General features: G+C 40.1%; 1 protein-coding gene across 3 annotated transcripts in view; it reads left to right on the top strand.

The window, feature by feature from the left end:
- Positions 1-17: 17 nt before the first annotated feature.
- styxl1 (serine/threonine/tyrosine interacting-like 1) overlaps positions 18-12,410 on the top strand; it is a 38,292-nt gene continuing 25,899 nt past the window's right edge. For 2 of the 3 annotated variants that reach the window (XM_059972971.1, XM_059972970.1), the window contains exons 1-2: positions 18-174; positions 10,070-10,131. In XM_059972971.1, coding sequence (XP_059828954.1) covers positions 72-174; positions 10,070-10,131 — 165 coding nt within the window. In that variant the 5' untranslated portion in view covers positions 18-71. The remainder of the gene's footprint in view (positions 175-10,069; positions 10,132-12,410) is intronic. The other variant, XM_059972972.1, reaches the window with a different exon arrangement.

Here is a 12,410-nt window from a genome sequence, read left to right as displayed (position 1 = left end):
TCATGGATACCGTTCAACAAGAGTTGAAACCAAGGACCCGAGGAGCGCTTATCAACTTGTTGATTCCCGTAATGGCAGGAATTTTATTTTGTGATGCAACAGAGCTCTACAACATACTGAATCAAAGCACGAAGTTCTCCAGGCTGACAGATCCGATTTATCTCTATTTAGCCGGTAAGTATAATAACCAAAGTTTAAATAAGGGGATAACGAAAAAACAATAATGAGAGAAGACGCAACATCCTCCCGATAATGACCTTAATCCATTGTCTCAGTTTCTTTTTTTATTAATTTTTTAATGTATTTCTACAAACAAAAAAACCAGCAACAGTGAAGATTAATACAGTGAAAAATAAACATATCAATTATATCATTCATAACAATAAGGAAAAAGCACCCAGAGTAAAATCATATGAAGTTAGTATCCTCCCCTCCCTCCCACTATGAAACTCCAGGCCAACCATTACAATATGTAAAAAATAACTAATCGGATCATCCGACCCCACAAAACTGTAAACATGAATAAAAAATGCCTACTACCAAAACTGTAATGTAATGTAATCAAAAAGAAACCATAAAACTTAATCTAAAGAGGAGTTATGAAAATATTCAAGAAAAGGTCCCCACACCTTTTAAAATTTTATGTCCAAATTGAGAAGTGAGTAATGAATTTTATCAAGGTCTAAACAGGACATAATATCATTAAGCCATTGAGCATGGGTGGGTAGGGCAATACTCATTTCTGCAAAGTTTAATCTACCTAATAACCATTTCTTTAGATAACTTCAAATTAGACATTTCATTAACCCTTTAATATCTAATTTTCCTGAGATGCCTGAGAAAAACGTGGACCTGTTTCTTTGTATTAATCCATTGGGTAAAGGCTTAATGTCCTCCACACTATCCACAAAACCCCCAACCTTTGTGTCATCATCCTTCCACTTCCTTATCCAGGTCATTTATAAAAATCACAAAGAGTAGGGGGTCCCAGAACAGATTCCTGAGGCACACCACTGGTCACCAGCCTCCATGCAGAATATAACCACTCTTTGCCTTCTGTGGGTAAGCCAGTTCTGGATCCACAAAGCAATGTCCCCTTGGATCCCATGCCTCCTTACCTTCTCAATAATCTTTGCATGGGGTACTTTTTCAAATGGCTAAAATCCATATACACTACATCTTGGGAACAAATCCACAACACTCCAATCCTCTGGAACCTCTCTCATCCTCATTGATGAAGCAAAGATCATCACCAGAGGCTCAGCAAACTCTCCCCTCACTTCCCACAGTAGCCTGGGGTACATCTCATCCAGTCCTGGTGACTTATCCAACTTGATGCTTTCCAAAAGCTCCAGCACATCGTCTTTCTTAATATCTACAGGCTCAAGCTTTTCAATCCACTGTACGTCATTCCTACAATTGCTAAGATCCTTTTCTGTAGTGAATACTGAAGCAAAGAACTCATTAAGAACTTCTGCTATCTCCTCCAGTTCCATACACACTTTTCCATAGTCACACTTGATTGGTCCTATTCTCTCATGTCTTATCCTCTTGCTCTTCACATACTTGCAGAATACATTGGGATTTTTCTTAATCCTGTCTGCCCTTCTTATGGCCCCTTCTGGCTCTCCTAATTTCGTTATTAAGGTCCTTCCTGCTAGCTTTATAATCTTCTAGATTCATATCATTACCTAGATTTTTGAACCTTTCGTAGGCTCTTCTTTTCTTCTTGACTAGATTTACAACAGCTTTTGTGCACCACGTATCTTGTACCCTACCATCCTTTCCATCTCTCATTGGAACGTACCTACTCAGAACCCCATGCAAACAACTTCTTCACATGTTCTACCAGTATGTTGTCACCAGTACAAGCTTCTATGTGGTGGTGTGCTGGGGCAATGGCAACAACACGGGTGATGCCAACACTCTCAATAAAATGATTACAAAGGGTGGCTCTGTTTTTGGAGTCAAACTACACAACACTGGAGGCTGTGGCAGAACACAGGACCTATGGAAAATCCTGGCAATTTTGGACAATGTTTCTTTCCCTCTGCATTCCACCTTGGCTGAGCAAAGCAGCATTTTCAGTACTAGACTAAGACAACTGCACTGCTCCAAAGAGTGCTATATGAGGTTATTCTTACCCTCGGCCATTAGTCTCTATAATGAGTCAACCTAGAGCTTGGGAATTGATGACCCCCTCCTGTTAGACTGTTTGAGGTAACTTTTTTTTTATTCCTTCTTTCTTTTCTAATATTTGTGTATTTGCATATCTGTACACTTGCAATGCTACTGTAATTTCCTGTAACGAAACCCAATTTCCCTCGGGATCAATAAAGTATGTCTGTCTGTCTGTATCTAAGTATCTATCTGTCCTCCATCAAAACCATGAGGCAACTTTGAGTATAATAGCCAGCCACCTCGTATTAAAGAATTCATGCACAGGGATCTTCAACTCCTCAGAATTCTAGTGGAAGCAAACGATCCAATGATTATTGAATTGTTCATTATAAATATGTGGGAAGTGTAAGTCTTGCTGGAAATTCCTTGGTGTCACAATTACATTAAGGCACCACACTTCAATGATGACCTTGTGACATTACATATAACATGCATCTGGTAGTTTAGAATCTACTGAAATAAACAGATATTTCTTCCCTATACTTGTAATCTGACTGAATTATAAAATACTGTACTCTGTAATAGAAGAAGAGCCAAATATGATTGATGACTACAACAATCAGTGTCTATTTAAGATCCAGAAATAACGCAAGGAAAGGTTTGAAAGAAAGAAAGAAAGAAAGAAAGAAAGGCATCCATCAATAGGGACCCTCAGCACTTGGGATATGCCCTCTTTTCTTTATTACCATCAAGTAGAGGGTACAAGAACCCAAAGATCCACAGTCAATGTTTTAGGAACAACTTTTTCCCCTGTCGCTTGATTTCTGAATGATCCATTAACACATGAATGCTGCCTTCCTATTCCTCTTTTACACTGTTTGTTTATTTATTTGTAACTTATAGTCATTTTTATGTCTTACACTGTACTGCTGCCCTAAAACAACAAATTTCTAGACACATGGTAGTGATTTTGATTCTGGTTTGAGAAGTACAAGTACAAGCTCCCCTTTACATGCCAAGATCTTGCATCACTCATGACTAGAGTGCAACAGTAATTGGTACCCTTCTCTGTACATCAAAGACATGGAAAATGTACAGAAGTGCTGTTGGTGCCACCAAAGTTAATTCTGCAAAAACATGCAAGCCCATTGTCAGGCATCTACTCCAGGCTGATATGCTTGACATCACTGCTCTGACAATACTCAACTGTCAATGAGCAGTCCTCATTATCTGCATGTTTAATAACAGGAGCAGTAGTAGTCTTTTCAGGCAAATGCTTCAAGAATGCTGAAGCCTTCTTGCAAAAATGCAGCATTTTGACTGAGCTAAGAGAATCTCTGGCTAGTGATCTCTCAAAACCAAGGAGGAACATCCAACGAGAGCATGCAAAGGCCATGCACAAATAACAGTGAGAGTGTATGACAAAATACTACTACTAAGGACTATCCGCCCCTACTCAAGCAGAGCCTGTGGATTCTCGACACCCAGATCAAAACCCACAAAAGCGGAATAGAGGCAAATCTTTCTGAATATTGAAGGGCTGCCCAAGAAGATATAGCAACCCACACAAAATGCTGGAGGAACTCAGCAGGCTAGGCAGCAACTATGGAAAAAAGATGCTACCTGGCCTGCTGAGTTCCTCCAGCATTTTGTGTGTATTGCTTGGATTTCCAGCATCTGCAGATTTTCACTTGTTTGTGAAATGAAGATATAATTTGCTTCACTTTAGTCAAAAGAGCTGTCTAAGATGGCACCAGTGAACCAGTGAATTACTCTCACTGCAATCTGCATTTTGTAACTTCCCTTTAAGAAATGTACTTTTAAATCGACTTAATGAATTACAGATTTCATGATCTTCTGAAGGAGTTGGCAGACCTAACCCTCAAGCAAGTAGGTACAGCATCTTTAAGCAGACAATCACCATGGCTGGAAGCAAGATGGAAAAGGTGGTACTCCAAGCCTAGATGAAACACAGAAGAATGAGACTTAGCAAATGTTCAGTCACTGGAGAACAAAATTGAGGACCTAAGGGCAAGATTGCTGTATCAAAGGGAAATGAGAGATTGTTGGGTCCTGTGTTTAACTGAGACGTGGCTTACTCCCAGCATGCCAGATACAGTGATCAGAACTAAAGGCTTCTTGATTCACAGAATGCACCAATCAACTGATTCCAAAAAGACTAAAGGTGGTAGTATGTGTTTCATAATAAACTCTCAGTGGTGGTTTAGACAAATTTGTATTCTCCTGACTTTGAATTCCTAACAATCAAATGCCATCGATTCTATTTACCTAGGGAATTCTCATCCATGATCCTCATCAGAGGTTACATACCACCATCAGCTGACTATAATCAAGCATTTGAGATACTGCATAATACTGTCACCAAACAAGAAATAATCCATCCACATTTCAGATCACATTCAGGACTTCAACCAAGCTTGTTTGTAGAAATTGATGCCCAGTTACTATTAGCATGTAACCTGTAGCACCTAATACACAAAACCACTGTTATACTAAGATAAGGAATGCCTACCTTTCCATGCTTTTTATTAGGCTGTCCTTCTCCTACCTGTATGCAAAGGCTGAAGAACGAGGCTCCAGAGATTAGGACAATAAAGAGGTGGTTATGGGAGGCCGAGGAATGGCTATGGAAAAGTTTCAGTTTGGCGGACTGGGCAGTGTTCAAGGACTCGTCTTTGGATTGGAATGAATACATTATGTTTGTCACAGACTTTATAAAAACAGTCATAGATGAGTGTGCCCCACACAAGCATTCAGAATCTCCTCCAACCAGAAGCTCTGGATAAACTGTAGAATCTGCAATCTGCTGAAGGCGAGAACAGAGGCTTTCAAGTCTGGTGACCAAGAAAGTTACAAGAGGTCCATGTATGATATCTGGAAAGCGATCTCAGGGAGCAAAGTGGCAGTTCCGGACTAAACTTGAATCAATGAAAGTGCTCAATGGCTGTGGCAGGGCTTAAATGTAACATCAAACAACATAAGTGACAACAGGGCTTCGCTTCCAGATGAGCTCAATGCCTTTTATGCTTGTTTTGACCATAAAAACATGGAAGAACCATCATGAACTTCCACAGTCCTTGAAGATGCTGTTATTTCAATTTCTGAGGCCAATGTGCGAGCGTCCTTCAGAAGAGTGAACTCATGAAAAGCATCTGGCCCAGACAGAGTACCTGGCCAAGTACTAAAAACCTGTGCTGATCAACTGACTGGACTGCTTATTGAGATTTTTAACCTCTCGCTTCAGCAGTCTGAGGTACCCAGGAAGAATGATAATAACTTACCTCGATGACTATCGTCTACTTACATCCACTGTGAATGAAGTGTTTGTAGAGGTTGGTGATGAAATGTATCAACTCCTGCCCGAGAAGCAACTTGGATCTGCGCTAATTTACCTAATAGCACAACAGGTCCACAACAGATCCCATCTCATCAGCTTTTCACTCGACCCTGGAACATCTGGACAGCAAAGATGCATACATCAGGATGCTGTTTATTGACTACAGCTCAGCATTCAATACTATTGTTCTCTCAAAGCTAATCAATAAGTTTCAAGAGCTTGGCCTCAAAACCCCCTTGTGCAATTGAATACTTGATTCCTCACTCGCAGACCCTAGTCAGTTCAGATTGGCAACAACATCTCCTCCACAATCTCCATCAGCACAGTTGATGAAGTGTATAGCCTCTGCTCTACTCGCTTTTCACTTAAGACTGTGGCTAAGCACAGCTCCAATGCCATATTTACTGTGTTAGCTAACAACAGCACAGTTTTTGACTGAATTAGAGGTGCTGACAAATCAGCATATAGGAGCAAGATTGAAAATCTGGCTAAGTGGTGCCACAACAACAACTCCTTGCCCAATGTCAGCAAGACCAAGGAGCTGATTATTAGCTTCAGGAGGAGGAAACCAGAGGCCCATGAGCCAGTTCTCTGCAGATCAGAGGTGGAGAGGGTCAGCAGCATTAAATTCCTCAGTGTTATCATTTCAGAGAAGCTGTCCTGGGTCTAGCATGTAAGTACAATTACAAAGGAAGTACGGTGGTGCCTCTACTTCCTTGGGAGTTTGTGAAGATTCAGCATAGATGCGTGGTGGAGAGTATATTAACTGGTTGCATCACAGCCTAGTATGGAAATACCATTGCCCTTGAACAAAGAATCCTACAAAAAGGCTCAGTCCATCACAGGTAAAGCCTTCCCCACCACTGAACACATCTACACAGAGAGCGTTGTCTATCAGCAAGGACCACCACTACCCAGGTCATGCTTTCTTCTCACCACTGTCATCAGGAAGAAGGTACAGGAGACTCAGGACCCACACCGCCAGGTTCAGGAACAGTTAGTACCCTCAACCGTCAGGCTCTTGAACCAAAGGGGATAACTTCATTCTGCATCACTTGCCCCATTACTGAAATGTTCCCACAACTTATAGTCTCACTTTCAAGGACTCTTCATTTCATGTTCTCAGCATTTATTGCTTATTTATTTATTATTATTTCTTTCTTTTTGTGTTTGCATAGTTGTTGGCTTTTGCACACTGGTTGAATACACAGTGCAGTCTTTCATTGATTCTATTATTGTTATTATCCTATTATGAATTTATTGAGTATGCCCGCAAGAACATGAATCTTGGGTTTGTATATAGTGACATATATGTACTTTGATAATAAATTTACTTTGAACTGAATATGTGGTGCATCCCACAGCAAGGTTTCTATGAGTGAGGGTGGTTCTGAATCTGATTTGGACTTTGTGTGAGTACTATACTTCTGTGTACCTGTGCTTATCATTTTCAAAGCCTATAGTTATAAATGGTAGGGAGAACTGAAAAAACATTTTTCCTACAGCATGTGTTGATTGGACGGTGTGTCTGTGTGAAGACTGGTGGAGAAGGGTTATGGCGCCTCCTTGTTTGTCTGATGTCTTTTTACCTTAGTCATATCAGAGAGTCACTTTCTATTTAGCTGAACGTCTTGTGGTATTTGTGTCCATTTTGTTGGAAACTTGCTGTGTACTGATAGGATTTGAAATAGGTTTTGTATAGAGTTGTGTACCACTGCAGTGACTGCAGGACAAATGACTCAGTAAATATTGATCGTCTTGAATGTATTATTGAAGAGGTTCTTCTGTGAATGGAAGGAACTATTAAAAACAAGGTGATACAATATGTTGTCAGAAATCAATTTGGCTAAAATACTGCTATTGATGTAATACTACTATTGAACTCAGCAGGTCAGGCAGCAGATATGGAAATGAATAAACAGTCAATGTTTCATGCTGGGCCCCTTCCTCAGGACTGGAAAAAAAGGGGGAAGATGCCAAAATAAATAAGTTGGGGTATGGAAAAAGAGGATAGTTAGAAGGTGAAAGGTGAAGCCAGGTGGTGGGAAAGGTCAAGGGCTGGAGAAGAGGGAATCTGATAGGAGAGTAGAGTGGACCATAGGAGAAAGGGAAAGAGGAGGAGACCTGAGGGAAGTGATAGGCAGATGAGGTAAGAGGTCAGAGTGGGGAATAGAAGAAGGGGGGAGATTTTTTTTAACCAGAAAATGAAATTGATATTCTTGCCAACAGGTTTGAGGGTACCTAGATTGAATTTGTGTTCCTCCTCCACCCTGAGGGTGACCTCATTTGACACAAGAGGATATGGACATGGACATGGACCGACATGTCAGAATAGGAATTAAAATTTTGGCCACCGAGAAGTGCCACTTTAGGTGGATGGAGTGGAGATGCTCGATGAAGCAGTTCCCCAATTTATAACAGGTCTCACCAACATAGAGGAAACTTCATTGGGAGCACTGGACACAATATATGACCCCAACAGACTTGCAGGTGAAGTTTTACCTTACCTGGAAAGACTGTTTGGGGCCCTGATTGGAGGTGAGAGAGAAAGTGAATGGGGAGGTGTAGCACTTAGGCCCCTTACGGGGATAAGTGCTGGGAGAGATGAATGAACAAGGAACAAGGGTAAGTAAATGCCAGAAAAGTAGCTCTAGAGTACATAAAAATCTTACCCTATGATGTTGATTTCCTATTTATAACTAGCATTAATTCCACAAATTTATGCAAAATGATTTTTTAATCTGGAGAACACTCTTTTCTGGCATTGTAGAGACATACTTTAAGGCAGTGCATTATTCAGCTCAGAATAATTAATCTTCAAGGAAGTTTACTGATAATGTATAAGGTCAAATGTATTGCACACACTCTCCATTTTAAAACAACTGATATATAATTTTCTGCTTTTGTACTTTTTCAAAACATGAACAACCAGGAACAAAAATAGTAACTTATATTAAGGTGCTACTTCAAATTGATTAACATCATATGAAATTTGATAGTGCATTTCTAAATATTAAATATTAGATATAAGACCAGAATTAGAATCAGGTTTGGTATCACTGGCATGTTGCAAAATATGTTGTTTTGTGGCAGTAGCACAGTGCAATACATAATAAAAATAAACTGTAAATTACAATAAGAATGTATGTATGTAAAATTAAATAGGTAGTGCAAAAAGAGAGCAAAATACAGTGAGGTAGTTTACAAGTTCATTTTCCATTTAGAAATCTGATGGCGGAGGGAAAGAAGCTGTTTCTAAAATGTTGAGTGTATGTCTTCAAACTCCTGTACCACCATCTTGACCATAGCAATGAGAAGAGGGCACTTCCTGCATGTAAGGGTCCTTAAAGATGGATGCTGCCTTTTTGAGTCATCACCTTTTGAAGGTGTCCTCAGTAAAACAGAATACAATGCAAATAAAACAGGCTCTAATCTTTAAGAAAACTAGAGCATATTTGTCATTGCATTTAGAGTCATAGAGCAATACAGCATGGATAATGGCCTATTGGGCCCAGCCAGCCCATGCTGACGCTGATAACAGTGCTCACACAGATAATCACAATTTCCTACATTCAGTCCATGTTCCTCTAAGTTCTGCCCCTTCATCTACCTATCCAAGTGCTGCTTAATGGTACTGTTGTACCTGCCTTGACTATTTCCTGCGGTGGATCATCACCATGGAAAAAGTTGTCTCTCAGGTACCTTTTAAATTTTCCCCCTCTCATCCTAAGTCTATGCCCCTTCAACTATCAACTTCCACTTTAAATATACTCACTGACTTGGCCTCCACAGCCTTCTGTGGCAATGAATTCCGCAAATTCACCATTCTCTGACTGAAGAAATTCCAGCATCTCTGTTCTAAAGGAACATCCTTCTAAGAATGTGGAGAGGATAAGGGGTACGTGTAGAAGGGGGGACAAGGGGTAAGTGCAGCAAAGTATGCTTACAGGACTGGAAGCAGAGTATGTAATTGGGGAAGCGTAGGAGGACAGGGAACGAGTAACTAAAATAGAGTGCCAGACGGATATGGCAACCACAAGGAAAGAGAAACCTTGCCACCGCAAGACAATGTGTCTGGCGAAGTAGCTGAGCTATATACCTATTTCGAGTGTTTTGCTTGCGTCTGTACCTATTCCAAGTATTTCGCTTGTGTCTATACTTGTTCCGAGTATTTTGCGTGCTTAGCTATGCAATAGCCAAGCAATCGATGAATTTGAATCAGTAACCATATTTGCGAATGTAGTGCCCCACTTTTTGGTATAAGTATGACCTCTTATACTATAAATGATAAATTAATAGTTGGCTACCTTACGCCCGAAGTGCGTGTGGCTGCGAACTCTCCTCTGAATAAAATCCGTTTCAGAGGTAATTTCATGTCTCTGGTATTTTTTCCTCCACTGAGCAGGTTAACACTTCTATTCTAAATTTGTGTCTTGTGGCCCTAGACTCTCTCGCACTATTGACATCTTAAGAAGCAAATAAGAATCTCACCTTTTGTTTAATTGTCTGATGCAACAGAAAGTTATCATTCTTTCCTCATTGCATTGCAAATTCATTTTCAATACAGATTTTTAAAATCTATTATTACAGATGTACGGACCAAATATCAATATGATGAAAGTCATGTGATAACAGCCAAGAGAGCAAAAAGGGTAATGTTTTGTATTTCTATTTGATAAAAGAGGAAATAAATTTATGTAAAGCCTATCCTCAAGAATTCTTAATGTTTTAAAACCAATAGATAGAGTGTAATAAATGTTATGTTAACAGCCATTTGACCCAATGCAAGATCCCACCTATTTAAATAGTTGATTGCATTGATGATATAAACAGAGACTGAAATTATGGTCTTTTCTGTGCCAGAACTCTCTGTACTTAAACTGGTGCAGAGAGGACTCCTTTATCCATTTGAGTAGGCAGAGGAACACCTAGTTTAACATCTCATACAGCAAATTCTCAGTCATTTTTGAAGTGGTAATCATGATAATGTTTTTAATGCCTGTAGTGGGTCTTTAGCAGTTAAGTTTTGATTTTCTTGACCCCAGTTGAAACTTGCTCAATTTAACAAAATTTGACATATTGTCATCAAGATTCATAATGTATCATAGGACATAGAAATTTACAGCACATTACACGCCTTTCGGCCCACAGTATTGTGCCGACCATGTAACCTACTCTAGAGACTCAGAATCAGAATCCGGTTTATTATCACCGGCATGTGGTATGAAATTTGTTAACCTAGCAGCAGCAGTTCAATACATTACATAATCTAGCAGAGAGAAAAATAATAATAATAAATAAAATAAAACATAATAAATAAACAAGTAAATCAATTACATACGTTTGTATATTGAATAGATAAAAAATGTGCAAAAACAGAAATACTGTATATTAGAAAAAAAGTGAGGTAGTGTCCAAAGATTCAATGTCCATTTAGGAATCAGATAGCAGAGGAGAAGAAACAGTTCCTGAATCATTGAGTGTGTGTCTTCAGGCTCCTGTACCTCCTACCTGATGGTAACAGTGAGAAAGGGGCATGCCCTGGGTGCTGGAGGTCCTTAATAATGGACGCTGCCTTTCTGAGACACCACTTCCTAAAGATGTCCTGGATATTGTGTAGGCTAGTGCCCAAGATGGAACTGACTAGATTTGCAACCTTCTGCAGCTTCTTTCGGTCCTGTGCAGTAGCCCCTCCATACCAGACAGTGATGCAGCCTGTCAGAATGCTCTCCATGGTACAACTATAGAAGTTTTTGAGTGTATTTGTCAACATGTCAAACCTCTTCAAACTCCTAATAAAGTATAACCACTGTTTTGCCTTCTTTATAACTGCATCGATATATTGGGACCAGGTTAGATCCTCAGAGATCTTGACACCCAGGAACTTGAAGCTGCTCACTCTCTCCACTTCTGATCCCTCTATGAGGATTGGTATGTGTTCCTTCATCTTACCCTTTCTGAAGTCCACAATCCACTCTTACTGATGTTGAGTGCCAAGTTGTTGCTGTGGCACCATTCCACTAGTTGGCATAGCTCGCTCCTGTACACCCTCTCATCACCACCTGAGATTCTACCAACAATGGTTGTATTGTCAGCAAATTTACAGATGGTATTTGAGCTGTGCCTAGCCACACAGTCATGTGGATATAGAGATTAGAGCAGTGGGCTATGCACACACACCCGAGGTGCACCATTGTTGATCATCAGTGAGGAGGATAGTTATTACCTATCCACACAGACTGTGGTCTTCTGGTTAAGAAGTCCAGTTGCAAAAGGAGGTACAGAGACCTCTCTCTGTCTAGACTGCCTAGAATTTCCCTCACGCATAGCCCTCTATTTTTCTAAGCTCCATGTACCTACCTAAGAGTCTCTTAAAAGACCCTATTATATCCGCTTCCACCACCATCACTGGCAGTGCATTCCACACACCCACCACTCTCTGTGCGGAAAAACTTACCCCTAACATCCCCTCGGTACCTATTTCCAAGCACCTTAAAACTATTCCCCCTCATGTAGCAATTTCAGCCTTCAGAAAGAGCCTCTGGCTATCCACACGATCAATGCCCCTCATCATCTTATACACCTTGATCAGGTCACTTCATCCTCCATTCCTCCAAAGAGAAAAGGCCGAGTTCACTCAACCTATTCTCATAAGGTATGCCCTAGAATTTATGCAACATTCTTGTAAATCTTGTATCATGTAGTAGGTTAAAGCTCCACACATTCAGCAAAATCATAACAATAGAAGAATGACAATATTCTATCAATGCACAGATGTCCTGTGGCTTATTCCTTCAAAGAATTAAGTCTCTTGGTCTGAGGAAAAGAGGTTTTCCATTTAGTTCTCAGAGAACTTACTGAATTGTAGAGCTCAGGGGCACATATTGCCTCCTCTTGATCCTGTTTCTTTTAGCCAAGTGTTCCAATAAAA

Source organism: Hypanus sabinus, chromosome 6 (genome assembly GCF_030144855.1).
Source record: "Hypanus sabinus isolate sHypSab1 chromosome 6, sHypSab1.hap1, whole genome shotgun sequence".
NCBI lineage: Eukaryota > Metazoa > Chordata > Chondrichthyes > Myliobatiformes > Dasyatidae > Hypanus > Hypanus sabinus.
This window is presented reverse-complemented; position numbering and strand designations above follow the sequence as displayed.